Raw genomic sequence first — 21,117 nt, 5'->3', positions numbered from 1 at the left:
CGCTCATTCATTGCTGATGAGGACATAAAAACGGTATGGCCACTTTAGAAAACAGTTTGATAGTTACCTATAAAACTAAACATACACTTACTATGTGACCCAGCAGTTATACTTCAGTATTTAATATCTGCAACCCCATGGACTATAGCCTGCCAGGCTCCTCTGTCCATGGAATTCTCTAGGCAAGAATACTGGAGTGGGTAGCCTTTCCCTTCTCCAGGGGATCTTCCCAACCCAGGGACTGAACCAAGGTCTTCTGCACTGAGGGTGGATTCTTTACAGTCTGAGCCACCAGGGAAGCCCATTTAATATGTAAGTTAGTTAAAATATTATATGCATATGAAAACTTTGATTGTGGGTTTTTATAGCAGCTTTAGTCTTAATTGCCAAAACTTGGAAGCAATCAAGAAGTCCTCTAGTAGGTGAATAGACAGTAAACTGTGGTGCATTCAATGGAATATTTTTAAAATTTATTTTATTGAAATATAGTTGATTTACAATGTTGTGTTAATTTCTACTGTATAACAAAGTGATTCAGATATGTGTGTGTCTATATTAATATATACTTTTTCACATTCTCTTCTATTATGGCTTATCACAGGATATTGAATATAGTTCCCGCTGCTGTACAGTAGGACCTTGTTGTTTATCTATTCTAAATATATTAGTTTGCATCTGCTAATCCTCAAATCCCAATCCATTCTTCCCCCACCCTCCTCTCCCTTGGCAACAGTAAGTCTGTTCTCTATGTCTGTGTGTCTGTGTCTGTTTCATGGGTAAGTTCCTTTGTGTCATAATTTAGATTCTACATATGCTGCTGCTAAGTCACTTCAGTCATGTCCAATTCTGTGCGACCCCGTAGATGGCAGCCCACCAGGCTCCCCCATCCCTGGGATTCTCCAGGCAAGAACACTGGAGTGGGTTGCCATTTCCTTCTCCAATGCATGAAAGTGAAAAGTGAAAGTGAAGTTGCTCAGTCGTGTCCGACTCTTCTCGACCCCATGGACTGCAGCCTACCAGGCTCCTCCACCCATGGGGTTTTCCAGGCAAGAGTACTGGAGTGGGTTGCCATTGCCTTCTCCATATAAATGATATCATATGTTATTCAGACAATGGAATATTGTTCAATGCTAAAAAGAAATGAGCTTGATTATCAAGTCAAAAATATGTGGAGGAGACTTAAATGAATATTACTAATTGAAAGAAGCCAATTTGGAAAAGCTGTATACTATATGAGTCCAAGTATACAACATTCTGGAAAAGGAAAAACTATGGAGTAAAACAAAAAATCAGGTATTGTCAGGTTCTGGGGGGAGGGAGGAATGAATAGGTGTACCAGACACTTTAGAGCAGTGAAACTATTCCATATGACGCTATCATGGTAGGTATGTATCTTTATACATTTGTAAAGTTGCATAGGATGTACAAGCAAGAGTGAAGCCTGGGGACTTCCCTGGTGGTCCAGTGCCTAAGACTCTGCCCATGCTCCCAATGCAGGGGGCTCAGGTTCGATCCCTGGACAGGGAACTAGATCCTACATACAGAAACTAAAAAAAAGTGAGAAATGATTTAAGGGACTAGATCTGATAGACACAGTGCCTGATGAACTATGGACGGAGGTTCGTGACATTGTACAGGAGACAGGGATCAAGCCCATCCCCATGGAAAAGAAATGCAAAAAAGCAAAATGGCTGTCTGGGGAGGCCTTATAAATAGCTGTGAAAAGAAGAGAAGCAAAAAGCAAAGGAGAAAATGAAAGATATAAGCATCTGAATGCAGAGTTCCAAAGAATAGCAAGGAGAGATAAGAAAGCCTTCCTCAGCAATCAATGCAAAGAAATAGAGGAAAACAACAGAATGGGAAAGACTAGAGATCTCTTCAAGAAAATTAGAGATACCAAGAGAACACTTCATGCAAAGATGGGCTCGATAAAGGACAGAAATGGTATGGACCTAACAGAAGCAGAAGATATTAAGAAGAGGTGGCAAGAATACACAGCAGAACTGTACAAAAAGACCTTCACAACCAAGATAATCATGATGGTATGATCATTCACCTAGAGCCAGACCTCCTGGAATGTGAAGTCAAGTGGGTCTTAGAAAGCATCACTATGAATGAAGCTAGTGGAGGTGATGGAATTCCAGCTGAGCTATTTCAAATCCTGAAAGATGATGCCGTGAAAGTGCTGCACTCAATATGCCAGCAAATTTGGAAAACTCAGCAGTGGCCACAGGACTGGAAAAGGTCAGTTTTCATTCCAATCCCAAAGAAAGGCAATGCCAAAGAATGCTCAAACTACCACACAATTGCACTCATCTCACATGCTAGTAAAGTAATGCTCAAAATTCTCCAAGCCAGGCTTCAGCAACACGTGAACCACGAACTTACAGATGTTCAGGCTGGTTTTAGAAAAGGCAGAGGAACCAGAGATCAAATTGCCAACATCCACTGGATCATCGAAAAAGCAAGTGAGTTCCGGAAAAACATCTATTTCTGCTTTATTGACTATGCCAAAGCCTTTGTGTGGATTACAATAAACTGTGGAAAATTCTGAAAGAGATGAGAATACCAGACCACCTGACCTGCCTCTTGAGAAACCTATATGCAGGTCAGGAAGCAACAGTTAGAACTGGACATGGAACAACAGACTGGTTCCAAATAGGAAAAGGAGTACGTCAAGGCTGTATATTGTCACCCTGCTTATTTAACTTCTATGCAGAGTACATCATGAGAAACGCTGGGCTGGAAGAAGCACAAGTTGGAATCAAGATTGCCGGGAGAAATATCAATAACCTCAGATATGCAGATGACACCAATCTTATGGCAGAAAGTGAACAGGAACTAAAAAGCCTCTTGATGAAAGTGAAAGAGGAGACTGAAAAAGTTGGCTTAAAACTCAACATTCAGAAAACGAAGATCATGGCATCCGGTCCCATCACTTCATGGCAAATAGATGGGGAAACAGTGGAAACAGTGACAGACTTTATTTTTGGGGGCTCCAAAATCACTGCAATGGTGATTGCAGCCATGAAATTAAAAGATGCTTACTCCTTGGAAGGAAAGTTATGACCAACCTAGATAGCATATTCAAAAGCAGAGACATTACTTTGCCAACAAAGGTCCGTCTAGTCAAGGCTATGGTTTTTCCAGTGGTCATGTATGGGTGTGAGAGTTGGACTGTGAAGAAAGCTGAGTGCTGAAGAATTGATGCTTTTGAACTGTGGTGTTGGAGACGACTCTTGAGAGTCCCTTGGACTGCAAGGAGATCCAACCAGTCCATCCCAAAGGAAATCAGTCCTGGGTGTTCATTGGAAGGACTGATGCTAAAGCTGAAATTCCAATACTTTGGCCACCTCATGCGAAGAGTTGACTTATTGGAAAAGACCCTGATGCTGGGAGGGATTGGGGGCAGGAGGAGAAGGGGATGACAGAGGATGAGATGGCTGGATGGCATCACCAACTCTATGGACATGAGTTTGAGTGAACTCCGGGAGTTGGTGATGGACAAGGAGGCCTGGCGTGCTGTGATTCATGGGGTTGCAAAGAGCCAGACACGACTGAGCGACTGAACTGAACTGAACTGAACTGAAGGTTCATATTGACCTTCGTGGTTAGCATCTTAATCTCTATTTTAAAAATATTGACAATATTTTCACATTATAAGATTATTACGTAAAGATATTTTCCATAAGCAATTTTGATATAAAATTATATAAGCCAGGTGAGTGGAGGAAACATTCTTCTTGAAAAGAATTTGTTACAAGAGTCCAGTTTTGTAAGCAAACTTTCTATTTAGTATTGTTGCATGTTATCTTAACTACATATTAGGTAGAGAAAATCGCTAAACCAGCCTGAGCAGTTCTGTTTAACTGTAAGCTATTTTGCATGTTGTTACTAAATGATCACATATAAATCAGGTTAAGTCTAACTCAGCCCCAAATACAGAATCTTGGCAACAAAATTCAGGTAAGAGACTCTTCTCCAGAGTGGCCCATGGGAGAGAATAAGAACATGGTTTTTAAGAAAATCCCTAGGCATAGTTGAAAAATGATGATTATTTTCAGCTGATTATTCCATTATCTTAAGCTAACAATATGCTTCTGTGTTGAAAGATTCAGTTTTGCTGTTGATTAAATCATCTGGAGGAGTGGAAAGGATTTAGGGGTTTGAAAATCAGGAGACCTAGGTTCTGACCTCTGACCTCATAACTGCAACAATTTATGAGGGATTGGATAAGAGGCTTTCCTAAGGTTTCTCCATCCCTAACATTCCATATGTTATGAATATAACATAATTCATAATTCCATAATTCATAATGTACAGTAGTAGCTTTTTGTTTTCTACATGCTAGATATTTATAATGTATCAGAAAGTTGAAACTTTAATGCTAAGCAGAGCAATCCAGAATTTCTTAGGATTTTATCAAGACCTTACCCTTTATTTCCCAGAATAGCTCTAAGTCAGAAACCTGAGACTTTCACTAAAAGATAGGTGCATTTGTTTTTAGCTATGTGTATATTTGGCTTCAGAGTCCCAGCACTTACAGTTTGTGCTGTTCCCTCTTTCTCTCTCTCCTTTCTAAGACTTTTTTTTTAATATGGACTATTTGCAAAGTCATTATTGAATTTGTTACAATATTGCTTCTGTTTTTTGGCCGTGAGGCACGTGGGATCTTACCTCCACGACCAGGGATCAAACCCCCAGGGCCCTACATCTGAAGGCAAAGTCTTAACCACTGGACCACCAGGGAGGTCCCTGTGTTCCTCTCTTTTAAAAACTTTACTCAGTTTCTACAAATGTGTCCGTTTTCCATGAGCCTTCTTATCTTGATCCTCACTGCTGCATTTTTCATTCTGTTGCTGTTGTGGTTAATTTTTTTTTTTTTTTGAATAAAAGATAAATGCTACTACATTAATTGGTTAACCTTTTGGAAATGCTCAATAGAAAAAGCTCCCCCCTCAGTGTGTCTCCAAAGATACCAGGCTCATTTCCCAAGAATTATGCAAGGTTTTGTTAAAATCTAGAAAGTGTATGTCTCTGGATATATTCCAGGGTCTCCTGGTTTATAGTCTATGGGAACTTGAATAGAATTGTGTCCTGCTGTGGTGTGAAATCTTAATTATGTTGAACAGATTCATAGTGCTTTTAAGGTCTATGATATCCTTCTACTTTTCTGTCCATTCATTCTACTAATATTTGAGAGTTTGATATTAAAACTCCAACTAAAAATCTTAATTCATCTACTTAAAAAATAATTGTGACATATAATGGAACTATATGTAAGTTTGTTCTGTATCTTCTGTCTCCTGTAAATGCATTATCATACTTTCATAACTTAAAAAATAAAAAAAGAAAGGAAAAAACCTAGAGACTTTTAACTACTTGTAGCATATACAAACTACTCAGATTTCATCTGGATCAAGGCTTAAGATATTATGAAAATTATCAGTCAAGATGACTATACCCAAAGAATTCTTGTGAATTAGCTTTGATGACAGTTGTTCTACTTTTTGGTACCCTATTGGAGCAGTTCTGGCTTGTTAGCTACAGGTAGAAAGAAGGTTCTGATGCTCTCAGGAATGTAGAAATGGGGGCTCCACACTCACTGTGCCATAATTTCATAGTTTCTACCATGCACATTTTTTACCTCTTACCTCTTACCTCTCTTAATTCTAGAGAATTCCTAGCTCAGGAATTTCCTAACTCTTTTTCTTTCAGCAAATTTTTCTTTTTGACAGGATCCTGGCTAGTTTGTAATCCAGAAATTTTTATTGTATGTTATTTTAGGCCATTGGATCAGTAATTTGGCATCTTTCACTTTCTGTCCCTCTGTTTTGCTTTTTAATTGGACCTAAGGCACTTATCCAGAGAAGGCAATGGCAACCCACTCCAGTACTCTTGGCCTGGAAAATGCCATGGATGGAGGAGCCTGGTAGGCTGTAGTCTATGGGGTCGTGAAGGGTCGGACACGACTTCACTTTCACTTTTCACTTTCATGCATTGGAGAAGGAAATGGCAACCCACTCTAGTGTTCTTGCCTGGAGAATCCCAGGGATGGGGGAGCCTGGTGGGCTGCCGTCTATGGGGTCGCACAGAGTCGGACACGACTGAAGCGACTTAGCAGCAGCAGCAGCATGGCACTTATCTCATTCCTTCATCCCCATCCCTCTATTAGGAAGAGCTCTTCCTGACATTCCTTTTCCAGCCTGTTTCACCATGACTTATTAAACTCTCCCCACCACTCACACTCCCCACCTCTCATCCCCCAATCCCCATCCCTTCTTGCCCTTTCTGGTTCGAGAGTCATTTGTCTTTTCAGTAGCCATACATGATAGGATAGGTTTTCTTCACAAGAGTTGTAATATCCTGTATTGCACGTGAATTCTGGTGCTTAGAGGCTGCTCCTGCCATTACATAGTGCAGCCTGCAGTTTCATTATACTCAGGTAGAGAAACAAGTGCCAGTGTTACCTACTCTTGCCCATAAACATTAGGGCTGGTTTTTTTAGGAGAAAGAAAGCCAGATTTCCTTCTTTTCTGAAAGCCACAGTTAAATTTCACGTGGCTTTTCATTTTCCACTTTGGGTACATTCTCCATCTCTCAACAAATGTGCTTCAGACAAACTTGCCAAAGGACACACAGCTAAGAAGATGCAAAGCCAAGATTGAACTTGAGAAAGTTAATGACTGAAAGAAAAATGTTCTTTTTCAGCACTTCCCTGATTTCCCATCAACTAAAGTGTAATGTCTATGTGAAATCTGTTATGACCACATTACTACAGTTAAGGGTGAAAAGTAATGGTAGTGTAATAAATGAGCTGGATACAGATCTATTCAGAAAGGGGGAATATGTTGATATGGGACCTTTTGGAATATAATACTTCAAGTTCCATGAAAAAAAATCTTAAATAGAGTTGCACTTTACTCAATATGTTTGAAGTTCTAAGTAAATATGTAAACTGACTATGTTATAAATGAGTTAGGGGAGTTTCTCATTTAGGCCATCTTACAGTGAATTTTTAAGAGCAAATCATCCCTTCTTATTTTGATTTCAGTTTTGCCTCTGGCATACCAGTTATCATTTAAGAAGGCTATGCCTGTGAGGTTGCATGATCATTAACTAGTTTGTAATTTCTCCAACATATATTTGAATATTGGGGTGTTTCATTGTTTCCCAAATGTTAGTATTTGCATACACTTTCACAATCTTCATTACATCACTGCTCTACAGCACCTGTATTGCTGTTTACTTACTCTTTTTCTGTGAATTGGTTCATATTTTTAACTCAAGTAGATTTATTTTTAAAAGAGACTTTGTATCACTACTGTAAATGTGAAATCAGCATAATTCACAATAAATAGAAATTAGTAGTAAAATACCATTAGATTCTAGCTAGATACCATTCCTGTTGCAGGCTTCCACCAGAGGAGGATTAGAAAGCATTCTGATAGTCTGGAAGACATGTTCTCACCAGACTAAAGATATAACCTTGTAATCATAAGGACTGACAGAGAATTGAAATGACTTTCTCACAAGGCAAGTCAATGTTATTTCAGGCTGTTTCTGTGTACCATCAAAAATCCTCTTACTACCCACAAAATATTGTAATCCCATCAAGTTTTCAGAATGAGCTCAAAAACTATTCATGAAAGCAGCAAAGTCTCTGATCTCTGAGAAAGTCGATATCTGCTCTCTTTTGATCTGGCCAAATTCATAAACTTGGTTCTGTTTCCAGGCTAAAGAGGAAATGATGGACAGTAGAAGCTACTCTAACATGCCAGACCAACTGCCTGTCTTCACTGATTCCTCCCACTTGCCACTGACCAGGTCCTTCTATCTGGACCCCATGGTCACGTTCCACCTCTACCCAGAGGGCCCAGTGCCATCCCCTTACTCGGAAAACTTGCCATTGCTGCCTTTTTCCAGTGATTCCCTGATTATGGAAAATTATGGTGAACCCTGCGCCTTCTCCTTCCCAATGCCTTATCCAAATTACAGAAGGTGCGAATATTCCTACGGGCCAGCCTTTATCCGGAAAAGGAATGAGCGGGAAAGGCAGCGGGTGAAATGTGTCAATGAAGGCTATGCCCAGCTCCGACATCATCTGCCAGAGGAGTACTTGGAGAAACGCCTCAGCAAAGTGGAAACCCTCAGAGCCGCCATCAAGTACATTAATTATCTCCAGTCCCTGCTGTATCCTGATGAGGCTGAGACCAAGAACAGCCCCAGCAAAGTTTCCTCCATAATGGCAACCACCACCCGCCACTCTGACTCCATTTTTAGAATCATTTGATTCCATGTTTCCAAATAGAAACAATTTCACAAAATGTGGTCCCCCACATCATTCAGTAGTTTTCCTAATGTCATTTTTGTGTGGGCAGATAATAGTTTAAATGCTAACAGATGCTGGATATGTCTTACTTGGATTTCAGATGTATGCTGCGATTCATGGGGTCGCAAAGAGTCGGACACGACACGACAGAGCGCCTGACCTGAACTGAATTGAAACATTATATTATATAGATTGAGAAAATGCTTCTTAAGCTTTGGTGATTTATTTCAAGAACATTAGGGAATCGGAAGTCCTAAAAATTCTCTATGCCTCTCAACTTGCCCTTCTCCCACACTTGGCCAGAGTCTCAGGTGTGAGAAACTCACAAAAGTAATGTAAAGCATAATTAATGCCTAGTCAATACCTCTACTGCACTTTGCAGATGTTTCATGCTAAGCAGCACAATGAGCCTTCCTTGATTTGTCAAAATTTGATGGGTTTTATTATTTGGGGTTAGCAAGAAATTTACACCTTACCCTTAACATGATGGGGAAGTATTTGGGGGCTAAAGCAAAAGTAATTAACAAAACCTTGTTGTCATTTGAAATTAGTTCAGAGTCATCTTTGTCCTGCATGAGGCAGACATCCTCTGGTAGCTTAGTGTAGGGCCTAAGCGGGCAGGCTCTGCAGTCATATTGCTCCGTTTACATTCTGACTTTGCTGCCTCTCCCTGTGTCTTTTCAGATCTTCATCCACAGAATAAGAATAAGAGTAATAGCAACTACCCCATTGTTTATTACGAGGATCACCAGCACCTGACACATAATGTTTTCATAATCATTATTTTTAAAAATTATTATTATCCTTTTTTTGTCCATAGCATCATCATGCTTCAGGTTCTCTAGGCCAGATAATGTGGGAAGGACAGTGATCCCACCTGTCTTGGAGTCTTCCTTCAAAATGTCTATTTCTCTTCCCATGATGAGCTTCAACTCTTCGGTCTTCCTTAACCCCCAGGTCCCGTCTCACCAAGCCCAGGCAGGGCTTCCAACACACTGTCACATTCATTTCTACTGTCAACTCTTTTATGAAGTCTTTCCGTTGCAGCCATTACTTGTTCCTTTATTTTGCACACATATTTCCTTGCCATTCCCATCCTGCTATTTTGACTCTGCTTGCACACTTGTCTCTGTCTTCAGTAGACTGTGAGCTCCTTGAAGATAAGGACAAGTCTTAGTCAATCCTGTATGTCCAGCACCCAGAGAAGAGCTCACATCAGGTAGGTGTCAAGAAATATTTGGTGGTATTATTTTCCTATTTCTATTCTGTCACTTTGTGTCTGGATCACTGTTAACTCCCTGGCCTCTCAGGCTCTGTCCTCAACTGGTTCTATTTTCACTTTAATACTCTTTCTTAAAGTATTGTGTTGGCCAAAAAGTTTGTCTGACTTTTCCCATACGATGCTACAGAAAAAAACAAACGAATTTTTTTGCCAAACTAATATGTCATGTCACTTCACTGCTCAAACCTCATGACAACTTCCTTTTGACTGTGACCTTGTTGGACATTCATCTGCTTGATTTTCAAAGCTCCCACCAGTTTGGCCCCTTCCCATTGATTTTCCTATGACACTTCATTCCCCCACTCCAAAAAGAAAATCAGGTGTTGCAAATGCATCCTTCTCTCTTAGCTCTTGCTTCCTACCAAGAGGGAATGGAATAATCTCCTTTTTCCTTTCACCATTGAAATCCCACCTATCTTCAGAAATCCTTTTCTCATAGCCAGAGATCTAACTAGTCTTTCTTAGACTCTAGCTTTGTGCACCAAATCACTCAGCCTTTTGGGCAACAGTTATTCTCCTGGCTGCAGTTAAGCTCTGTGAGGGTAGACATCAGTTAGGATGCTTTTGGCTGTGAGCAATACAAAAATCTAACAAAAATTGGTATAATCAAAAAAGGGAGGATTTCCCTGGTGGTCCAGAAGTTAAGACTTTGCACTTACTCCCACTGCAAGGGGTACAGGTTCAGGCAGGGCTCAACACTGTCACCAAAAATCTGTGTTCTTTAGATCTATCCTCTCTGGGAACAGCTTCAGTGTCCCAGAAAGACTGTCGGGAGCTCCCAGAATTATAAGCTTTCTTATTTCTGTATAGGAGGAAATATAAATTCTATAACCAAGATTTCTAACAAAAGTCTTGAGATTCACACTGACTGGAGAGGCACGGGACATGCCGACGCCTTAGAGGACAGGGGATGGAATGTGCTGATGGACACACAGCAACCAGGGGTACAGCCAGCCTCTCCCTGCCACTCAGATTCACAACAGAAACAGGAACTGGTGGAAGGGGGGAGTAGATGTGGTAGAGACACTCACAGATCTGCAAAATGGCTGTCAGATGCCTCGAATACCATCCTCTGGATGTTCAAATGAGAGCGAACTCTGGACTTCTGTTCCTTTGGTCCCACTGTCCACTCCCACCACCCAAAGTTATCACCACACACCTGTTTCTCAGCAGTCCTGTCTCCTTCAGACAAACGTGCTCACAGTTTTGGTTATTTCATTTTAAACTACAAATTCTATCTTAGAGTCCTTAAGCCAACCGGTGGGTTCCCTCCACTCCAGCCTCCTGCCCACAGTGGAGAAAGGCAGATCAACAGCCTTGAGACTCTGTGGGGTCAGACCCCTCCTTCCCAAGACTCTCCTAGATCCAGGAGGGTGTCCCACCGCCACTGACTCTTTCAGCAGTGGAGAAGCATGGCTTTTGGGAACTGATGCTACACTGGCCCTTCTCCTCAACACCACCTGTCAACACCACTCCCCAGAAAGGCAGTGAATAACCAGCTCCCTACCCTCTCTTCCTGCCCATGCTGCCCAGGGCCCCAGTCACCCCTCCGCACATGCTCAGTACACTCCCTCTGGCCCAGCTGGCTGTATCCATGGCAACATGCTTGGCAACCAGGAGTCGGTTGGGCTGAGGCCGTGAACTCCTAACCGTCTGAAGGGACAGAGGCTGAGGTGGAGGAGTCTGGCTGGGGCTGTGGTGAGTACTCTTGGGGTCAGAAGCATGGGCTTGGGCAGGAGCACACCCAACAGGGCCAAGCTGGGCTGGGCCAGCCGAGTGTGATCTCGGGCCCTGGGTAGCAGCTGTCGCCTCTGAGCACATCTTCGGAGGCCACCGCCCTGGGCTCTCAGCTCGGTCGAGTTAGTCCCCCAGGTGACCAGGTTAGGAGGAGGGAAGTCTGTGGCTTGGGTTAGGGGTCAGTTTGTCATCAAGGGCTGGGATTTGTAAAAGGAAATATGTAAACCCCCGAAGTCCCAACAACTGGGGTGGAGGTGGGGGGTGGGTAAACAAAACTAACGTATATTGATTGAGCTACTTAAAGATGCCAGGTGCTTTCCACAGATCATCTCCAGGGCGTTAACTGACGCACCCAGGTGAAGTGAGCACGCAGCCAGCAGGCGGTGAAGGACTTCCAGCTGGGTTTCTCTGAAGTCACAGCTCTTGCTCTTTCAACCCTCCCCTATTTCCTGAGCGGAGTCTCCCCGGGCAGGTGATGATTCTGGGGACACCCTGCGCGTGGTGGGAGCGGTGGGGCCGCGGAGAGGCGGCCGCGAGCCAGGCGGCCTCTGCTGGGCTGTGGGCTGCAATTCAGGTAATAGAGCCGCTGGTTCTCAGGTGTTTTCGCGAGGTCTATGGACTCCTCCGCGCGGCCTGGGACGCCTTTGCCCAAATACTGCAGCGTGGCCACGACCCTGAAGGCCCCTGCCTGGGCCGGCACTGCTCCTCCCTGGGACCTCTCCTTCACCTGCCCCCTCGCCTGCAGAGCACCCTGGCTGACCCGGCACAGCCTCCTCACCAGGTACCCATCTATACTTCCTTTTTCCTCTCTGTTCTTGGCTCAAAATGGTGGGAGACATGATGGCCCAGGATGGAGAGGACTTGCTTCCTGGGAAGGCCGAAAGGGTTCCTTACTGGTGTGGGCTGAGTTCCTTGGGTTATTATAATCCCCCCAACTCTACTCACAATAAATAAATAAGTAAATACATAGAGACTTGCCTGGAGGTCCAGTGTTTAGGACTCCAGGATTCTACTGCAGGGAACACAGGTTCGATCCGTGGTTGGGGAACTAAGATCCTGCATGCCTCCATGTACAGCCAAAATATAAATAAACTCTAACCCCAGTGACAAGGGCTGACCTGGCTTTTGTCCTGCCTTGTAGTGGAGGGGCTGATGTCAGAGTTGATATGTGTGGGAGAAGGCAGGCATCACCAGTTATAAAAGTGCTGGCTCATTTTATCATCTTCTCTGCAACTTGCCCTGGCACTATATGAGGGAATTAGGTGAGGTCGCCCGATCCCTCCTCAGGTTCCCTCAGTTGTCCTAGCTTTTTGTGAATGGTACCCAAAGTTAGCTATCTACAGTGTGAATACTAGAGGGGAAGGGAACCTCAGCCGATAAGCACATACAAATCGTGTAAGTCGCATGCTATTCAAGTCAGTCTGCCCAGGCCGGAACCCTATAGCCCCCTTTCTTGTTTCACCCATGTGGACCATTTCCCTTCAAAGCCAGAGTTTAAACAGTCCTGTATCCTGGCTTGCCCACAAAATAAATACGTTTTTTTTTTTTTTTTTTTTTCGGAAAACCAAAACCTGACTCAACAATTCCCTATGGCTTGGTTTTGTCTACCAGAGTTCCCAGAACCAGCTTCTCCTTTTTTCTGTCCCTCAGCCTCTTACTCAGCCCCTGTGCTTCCCCCGCTCAGACACTTCCTCCTCTCTTCCGACTCCATGGTGCTCAGCCTCTTTGCAGTTTTGCTCCTTTGTCATCACCATCCAAGCCTCCACACCTCATCCTGGAATCCCGCACACCACCTCAGGATCTCCCTTCCTGGAAGAACACTTTCCTGGCCTGCTATCTAGTCTCAGAACCAGTTAATCTGGCCGTCCCGTTATATATCAAGGCTGATCCCATTCTGATTACCTTGAAACAATTCCCAGGCCTTAAACAGCGATTCCCTTCACTCTCCTCTCCTTCCTCTTCCAGCAATTTACCATATCGGAAGTCACAGATTGCCACTCTTAACACGGGCTTCTGTTCCATATTGCCTTAACTGTCAAGTTCACCCCATGGTTCTGCTCAGACCTAACTTTGAAATGTGTTTCTTGATGGTTTTAGGGCTTGCTTTTCTCTGCTTCCCTAATTCCATTTGTTTTCCCCCAGATATGCATCTTACTACCCTTGTCTCCACATTGCTGACCCAGCATGGCAGGGGCCTGGCTGGCTGGGAAGAGTTGGAGAGGCTGCTGACACATGGGTCCTGGCAAGAAGGGAACCAGATGGCTTTTATTACAGGGCTCAGATAAAGGCTGCTCCAGAGGCAAGTCCCTCAGTCCCCATGTCTCCCCATATGCTCCTCTGGGTGGCCCTGTCATACCTGATATGCCTCAGCTGTTCAGTGTCTTAAATAAGCACAGATCTTCCATGGCCAGGATGTGGAGGTGAAAATGTCATGTCAGTGAGTGCATCAGTTTGCTGCTGCTGCTGAGTCACTTCAGTCGTGTCCGACTCTGTGCGACCCCATAGACGGCAGCCCACCAGACTCCCCCATCCCTGGGATTCTCCAGGCAAGAACACTGGAGTGGGTTGCCATTTCCTTCTCCAGTGCATGAAAGTGGAAAGTGAAAGTGAAGTTGCTCAGTCGTGTCTGATCCTCTGCGACCCCATGGACTGCAGCCTTCCAGGCTCCTCCATCCATGGGATTTTCCAGGCAAGAGTACTGGAGTGGGGTGCCATTGCCTTCTCCAATCAGTTTGCTAGAGCTACATAACAAAGTGGCACAAACTGAGTGGCTTTAACAATAGAAATTGATTCTTTCAGTTCTGGAGAGAACCAGGTGTGGGCAGGGGTGGTGATTCTGAGGGCTCTGGGGGAGGATCTGTTCCGTGCACCTCTCCCAGCTTCTGGTGGTTTGCTGGCAATCTTTGAAGTCCCTTGGCTTGTAGAAGCATCCCCCCGCACTTGGTCTTCATCTTCACTTGCTGTTCTCCCTGGGCTCATGTCTGTGTTCAAATTTCCCCTTTTTATAAGGACACCAGTCATTGGGTTAGGGGCCCACTCTACTCAGTCATCCTCAGTGTGACTTTGTCTTAAGTCATTTAGACTAAAGTGTGACACATTTTGAGGTCCTAGGGGCTAGGACATCAACATGAATTTTGGGGGGACATAATTCAACCTGTAACCGTGAAGAAAATGTACAGTAAAAGCACTTTGTTCAGGAAGATTCGGTGTGTGGAGTTATGAGCACCAGCCTAAGGGAAAGAGGAACCAACCCTGTATACCTCATGTGCGCCTGTGTCCTTCCGCATGGGAGCACAGTCCCTGTGTGCTGGGGCCAGACCTGGGCTTTACTTTGCTGACTGCTTGCTTCATTGGGATTTTCCTCTTTCTTTTCAGAGTCAGACTTTGCGGGTCCATAGAGGGAAAACTGTTGTGATTTATAAAAAAAAATGTTATAGAATTTCCAATCAAAAGTCATTTTGTCATTTTCCAGTAACTAATATGTGAGTTCAAATGAAATATCAGCAGGAGTTTGCTCAAATATAGATTCTGTCTGCTGCTGCTGCTGCTGCTGCTAAGTTGCTTCAGTTGTGTCCGACTCTGTGCGACCCCATAGACGGCAGCCCACCAGGCTCCCCCGTCCCTGGGATTCTCCAGGCAAGAACACTGGAGTCTAGTGACTAGATAAAAGTTAATTTGTAACCACACTTTATCGCTCTTCAAAAATCATACTGAGTTCTCCAAACAGCTTGTTCTTTTAATTAGCTCAGTATTCCTCCTGCCCTCCCTGTCAGGCCGCTCGTTCCTTCCTCGGCCCCACCTCCCCTCATGGACATGCAGGCAGTGCACAGGGCTGCCTTTGCCTGGCAGGGCCTGTGATTGATACCCTACCCGCGGCTGGTCCAGGACACGGGGACAACGCTTCCTGGGAGGGCTGGGAGAACTCTTCCTGGGGTGCTTTGGGAAAGATGGAGAGGACCCAGTTTACTCCTGTGAATTGCAGACCAAAAATAAAGATAGGAGAAAAGAAAAACAGGAAAAGAAAGAGCACGGGAAGGGAAAGGCAGGAAGTGATAAACAAGAGTTGCCACAGCAAGAAGCAGAGGGAGAGCCTCTGCCTCATAGCCGGCCTGTCCCTGCCGTAATGGGCTCCAGCAGCACCCGGCCTGGCCCCTTCCCTAGCTGGCCCCTGCTGTGTGGGAGGGAGCCCCTCAGCCTGGCTTTGGGCATTGTAGGGAACCATGAAGCTCCCTGTAGTACTTCCTAAGGCCAGGTATTATTCTGAATATTTTCCTTCCCACAGCTGGAGAGGCAGGGGGTCCTGCTGGTGGAATTTGAGGCTCCCCTTGCCACAGGCCCAGAGCTGCCAGCCCAGCGGCAGAGCGTGGTCTTAGAGGAAGATGTCATTCAGTTCTCGCCAACCATGGAATTCTCACTGCGACCTGGGGACAAGGTGCTGGCACCCTGGGGCCCTGACCAACAACGCTATGGCCCTGGCACTGTTCTGTTGGGCTTGGAGGCGGGAGACCTCCAGAGAGGTAAGGGAGCTGCTCTGGGGCTCCCCGGGCCAGGCTGGTGATCAGGCTGAGGAAAGAGCAAAGCGGCTGTCTCTACAGCTTAGGGGTCTTAGGGGCTTGAGGAAATCCTTACCCTTTCACTTGCAGCTTCATCCCGAGGGTGGCCACAGAGAGACAAATCATATTTTTCCAATTATAAAATATTTGTTATCAGGGCAAAATCACCCAAGGCTACTATGTCTATGTTGGTTACCTGACCTATGGTGTGGTGAGGTTGTCCAGAGGTCACACCTGTACTCGGTCCCCCACCATGTCATCCAGGCATGGATACAGTGTCCCCTTGTGTGGGGCCCGCCAGGCAGCATCATTGTAATTCAAACCGCAAAGGAGGCTTCTCCTCCCCTCCCCCTACCTGAGGAGGCATTGGGTTTTGATGAGAAAACTGAGACATGGAGGCACAGGATGGGGAGGTAAACATGGGGCAGGTGAGGGACGTCCCTGGCAGGCTTTGCAGGGAGAGGTGTGCTTGAGACAGCAGGCAAAGCTGAGGGGCTGTGCTGAGGCTTTGCTTCTGGGGAGAGGAGAACCTTTACCCTTGATGTAGAAGAGGCGGTTGTAACAAAATGTTGCCCTTCTCTGTTACATAGCATCCCCGAAAGAAGAAGAAATTACTGTTCATTTCTGGAATGGCAGGACAGCTCCAGTGCCTCTCAGAGGGGTCCAGTGGGTGCCCCCAGCTGTCTGGAAGAAGGCTGTGGACGGGCTGCATAAGCCTTTCGCCAGGCAGCACCCCAGGCCCCTCCTCTGGGCCCCTTGCTGCTCTCTGGTGGGGCCGGTCACTGGATTTGTCACCAGCGGGCTTCCTTTGAGCCCTCCATTCCTGTGTGCTCCCTGCTACCCACATGCCGGCTGCCGGCTGCCGGTCCAGGGCTGCCTCTGCTGCTGCCCCCTGGCTGGACCCACATGGTGGCCTCCAATTAGGACCTCAGGGGTTGCAGCCAGAGAACCTCCAGAAGCGGAGCTGAAGCCCACAGCCCAGCTTTTGCCCCTGGAGAATCCTGAGGAGGAAGAAGTGGCAGTGCAGGCTCCCGCGGCTGTTTCCTCCTCCTCCACCTCCTCCTCTTCTGAAGACGAGGATTTGGAGAATGAGCTGGAGATGGGCCCCCCTCAGAGGCTGCTGGTGGACAGCACAGTCAACACGGACCCCATCCTTCTCGAGAAGTCTCCGAGGAAGCAGGGTGGCCTCTGCCAGCCCGAGTGGAGGTACTGGAGGAGAAACGGGCCTGAGCCGTACCCAGGGAAGCCAGGTAGGCCTTTTCCTAGGGTGGGGCTGAGGCCCCTGCTCCCTTCCCCTCTGCAACCCCCTCCTTGGGTGGGGGTGGTCTCTCAGGAATCCGATACACTTGTCTGCTGTGATGGAACTGGAAGTAACACTGGGGGGTGTGGTCATGTTGAAGGGGGGCTGTGATAAGAGGGAAGTAGTGGGCTTTATTGATTAAATGGAAACCTAACAAGAAAGGATGAGCCGATCTTGGTGCTAAGCTTTGCATCCCTATTTGACAACTGTCCTTTCTTTCTTCACTAGTCTACTGGGAGGACACTGCCATTGTCCGTTTCTACCCTCCCCTCCTTCACTTTCCTTGGAGGCTGTGATTTTTCTCTACATGTGCAGTCAGAATGCCTCCACGTGTTGATTAGAGTCTTCAAGACCCTGAGAACTCAGAAACGTCTTTAAACATTGGTCATCAGACCCTACTCTTCATATGAGCCCCTGAGGAAGTCAGAGTGGGAAGAACCGGGCGCAGCCTTAATCATCTCACTCTGCCATGGAAAGGGGAGACAGGGTCACTGTTGGCAATCTGCAGCCACTCCCGAACTTCTTTACCCCAGCAAAGACCTGTGTGACATGCCCTCGTAGGCTTAGGGTAGTGTGTCACTGATAATGCCTCGTGCCATGTGATCTAAATTCCCAATGTGGCCCAGAAAGAGCAGATACCTAAGGTAGCTGGCAGAGCTTTATGAAGGAGATGGCTTGCCCTAGCCAGCCCTCGGAGAAGGCAGTGGCACCCCACTCCAGTACTCTTGCCTGGAAAATCCCATGGACAGAGGAGCCTGATGGGCTGCAGTCCATGGGATTGCTAAGAGTTGGATACAACTGAGCCACTTCACTTTTACTTTTCACTTTCATGCACTGGAGAAGGAAATGGCAACCCACTCCAGTGTTCTTGTCTGGAGAATCCCAGGGACAGAGGAGCCTGGTGGGCTGCCGTCTATGGGGTCGCACAGAGTCAGACACGACTGAAGCGACTTAGCAGCAGCAGCAGCCAGCCCTAGACTAGTCTAACCCTAATTCAACCTTCAGTGAACTAAATGAACATTGAACCTGGGGCAGGGATACTGAGGGTTAAAGAATACCACTGCTAAGGGTATAAGGATCTGTAGACACTGCCCACTCGGGGACTCACTGAGTCCCCATTTGAAGCCATTGCCAGGATATCTGCTTAGTCAGGACCTCTCAACCCACAGGGATTTCAGTCTTGCTCCAGGCATAAGGACTTTATTAGTCTTTCGTTCCAGGAAGCTGAGAAATTGTTTCCACAGTGAGAAACTTTCTTGGTGACTCCTCTGGGTCCCAGGCCTTTGGAGTGGGCAGGGATAGATATATTAGTTGCTGATTTGTTTTTGTTTGGCTGTGTTGGGTCTTAGTTGTGGCACCCAGGGTCTTCATCGTGTCATGTAGGATCTTTCCTGGTGCAGCACATGGACTCTCTAGTTGTGGTACATGGGCACCCTGCAGCATGTGGGATCTTAGTTCCCCAACCAGGGATTGAACTCAGATGCCCTGCATTGCAAGATGGATTCTTAACCGCTGGACCACCAGAGAAGTCCCAACTGCTGTTGTATTTTATATGATGGTTTCTTCCTTAGATTCCAAGGTGTGGGACCTTTCCCCCATGTCTGAGAGGGAGTAACTAGAGGGACAGGAATCCAGCTATGACCAGTGGAGCTTTTCCTCCACTCTCTAAGAGGACACTTTGTATAGAAAATGTCAAGATAGGGCGGGGAGAGCTTCCTGGATGTCTTTCATCGCAGTGAAAGGCCTTGGCAGAAGTGCTTGGAAACAGGTTTCTACAGGTGTGTCCTCTAACAAGTAATAATATAAACAAAATAGTGCCCAAATCTAGAGTTTTCAAGTTAAATTCTCCATGGCTTCCACTGCCTCCTGCTTCAGCACAGACTAGGGAAAGAAAAGCTTTATCTATCCAGAGGGAGTAGCCTGTGGGGAGCGACTGAGATAGGATGCGGCCCTGCCTCATGGAGAGGCAGGCCAGTGGGGTAACCAGAGGGCCATGGTGCGCAGACCTGCCCTGGCTCCAGGCCTGCATTCCCATGGCCTGCTCCATGGCATTCTATCCAGACTGTTCCAAACCCAACTGAGTCCAGACCAATCTTTCCTGGCCCCAAGGTACACTGCTTTTATCTCCCACCCAACCGGCTACACCTACGTTCAGCCTCTCTCCCCATTACCATATTTAAACAGATCCTCTCTAAAGTACTCTGCATCCCCAAATAAAGTCTAATGATTGGCCATAAAGAGAGTATCTTCAGGTACTTGGCCTGGCTTTCCTCTAGGTTATTGGACCATTTGTTATGCTCCAGGCAAAGGTTAATTCTTGGAGTGGAACCATGATAATCAGTGAGCCTGCCCTCTGCCAAGTCCCACACCTGCACTCAAAGCTATGGAGAATAAGCCTGGATGGGGTGTGGAGAAAGGGCCCGTCACCAGCCCTTGTCCCAGACAGACGCTGTGCCTCACTAACCAGTGAGATGAAGCGTGTAAAAGGACACATGTGCCGGGCTGGAAACCATGGCAAACACCAGAGGTTTTCTTTTCTCCCTTCCAGATCTTGTTCCCTTCTAAGAAAATGTGCTGCTTTGCTTCTCCTAATTGTGCTTGAGTGCCACCAAGAACTGATGCTTGCCAGTCTGGTCTGAGGCTCTGCCCACTAAGGATCCTCTTGTATGGGTCCCCGCCTGCCACACTTTTGGCTCCTTTTAGTTACAGGCTGAGAGGTTACTGTCTGATCCTAACAAACCTGGGGGCAGGATTCCTGCCAGCAGACATGCTGCTCTCCACCCTTGCTTACAACTGAAACAGGGTTCAGAGAGTTAAGGGATTCTGTGATCCATGATTTAGTCCTACCCAAGTCGTCAAGACTAACCGTATCAAAATGGTAGCATATTCAACTAACTGAATTTTGGGTTCAGGAATAAGACTTTGCAGCACCCAGAAAGATGAGAAGAGCAACAGACAACAGAGAGAGAAACCTGCTGCAGCGGGGAGTCCTAGAGAGCTGGCCCTGAACGTCACTGGCATGAAGCCGCTGCAGATCCTGCCCAAAGAAGCCGGACACAGAAAACTGAGTCAGGGTACTGCTGCACATCAGCAGGGCCAGAACTCCGAGACTAAAAGCCCCAAGGATCAAGGTAGAGCAGAATGGCTGCAAAGGGGCTTCTGAAGGGCTCTCTCCAGGGTTCTTTGATCTTTTGGAGTCATACCCACAATCTTGCATATGATTTCAGAAGGCTTGCAGAACCCACAGATTTCCTCACTGGCTTCTTAGGTGTGTAAGGATCCCTGTTTAAGTGACCCTCTACCTGGTGATGGTGGGTATGGGTCTGCTTTACTAGGCCTCTGTCCATGAGTCTGCTTTTCACTAGGAATGCTAAGACAGCGCTACTTAAAACTTTGTTTTCATCATATGAAATACTGGCCTTTTTTCTGAGGCAAAACTTACATTCAAAACGAGGTGAAGTCCTAGGCAGTTAAACTGAAATGCAACGATACTGTTGGCGTGCTAGCTTAAAGACGCTTAGGACACAGCAGTGACTTCATAATTTTAAGGATCAAAAGTCACTGATTTTTAAAGTCAGCATAAGACTCTCAGTGTTTTTTTTTTTTCGTCTTATAGGAAGCTAAAGAGTAGAGGTGGTAACCTGAGGAGGAGCTACAGAGTGGCTGACAAGGCACTCTTCAACGGAAATGGCACAGTGAGCCCACAGATCACAGTCCAGTAAGCAGCAGCATCTTCACCTGTCCTGAGGAGCACAGGAGTGAGGAGCCCAGGGCTCCCTGCCAGGGGCCGGGTAAGACCTGCTTAAGGATGCCTCTTCCACAGAAGCTACAGAACATGGTTGGCCTGCTTTGGGCAAACGTGTCCACAGCCTCTCTGTTATCTTTTCATAAAGCCTCAACTGTACAAGAGCGA

General features: G+C 46.1%; 2 protein-coding genes across 3 annotated transcripts; both read left to right on the top strand.

Annotated features, from left to right (window-relative positions):
- Nucleotides 1-7,747: 7,747 nt before the first annotated feature.
- On the top strand, nt 7,748-8,293 carry ASCL3 (achaete-scute family bHLH transcription factor 3). The gene has a single exon (XM_005895046.2). It carries the CDS (start codon nt 7,748-7,750, stop codon nt 8,291-8,293), a length of 546 nt encoding a protein of 181 aa, XP_005895108.1.
- A 2,930-nt stretch (nt 8,294-11,223) lies between these two features.
- Nucleotides 11,224-20,991, top strand: C15H11orf16 (chromosome 15 C11orf16 homolog). Of its 2 annotated transcripts, none has more exons than XM_005895043.2 (8): nt 11,224-11,312; nt 11,676-11,823; nt 11,949-12,132; nt 13,494-13,650; nt 15,634-15,868; nt 16,495-17,154; nt 20,117-20,335; nt 20,821-20,991. In XM_005895043.2, the coding sequence occupies exons 3-8, from the start codon at nt 11,966-11,968 to the stop codon at nt 20,826-20,828; spliced, it is 1,446 nt and encodes a 481-aa protein (XP_005895105.1). In that variant the 5' UTR covers nt 11,224-11,312; nt 11,676-11,823; nt 11,949-11,965; the 3' UTR covers nt 20,829-20,991. The 2 variants fall into 2 exon arrangements, with proteins under 2 accessions (XP_005895105.1, XP_070239997.1); XM_070383896.1 differs by having other exon boundaries at nt 11,240-11,312; nt 11,663-11,823.
- Nucleotides 20,992-21,117: the final 126 nt, after the last annotated feature.

Source organism: Bos mutus, chromosome 15, assembly GCF_027580195.1.
Source record: "Bos mutus isolate GX-2022 chromosome 15, NWIPB_WYAK_1.1, whole genome shotgun sequence".
Taxonomy (NCBI): Eukaryota; Metazoa; Chordata; class Mammalia; order Artiodactyla; family Bovidae; genus Bos; species Bos mutus.
The sequence above is the reverse complement of the archived record's forward strand: the minus strand, read 5'-3'. Positions and strand labels throughout refer to the sequence as shown.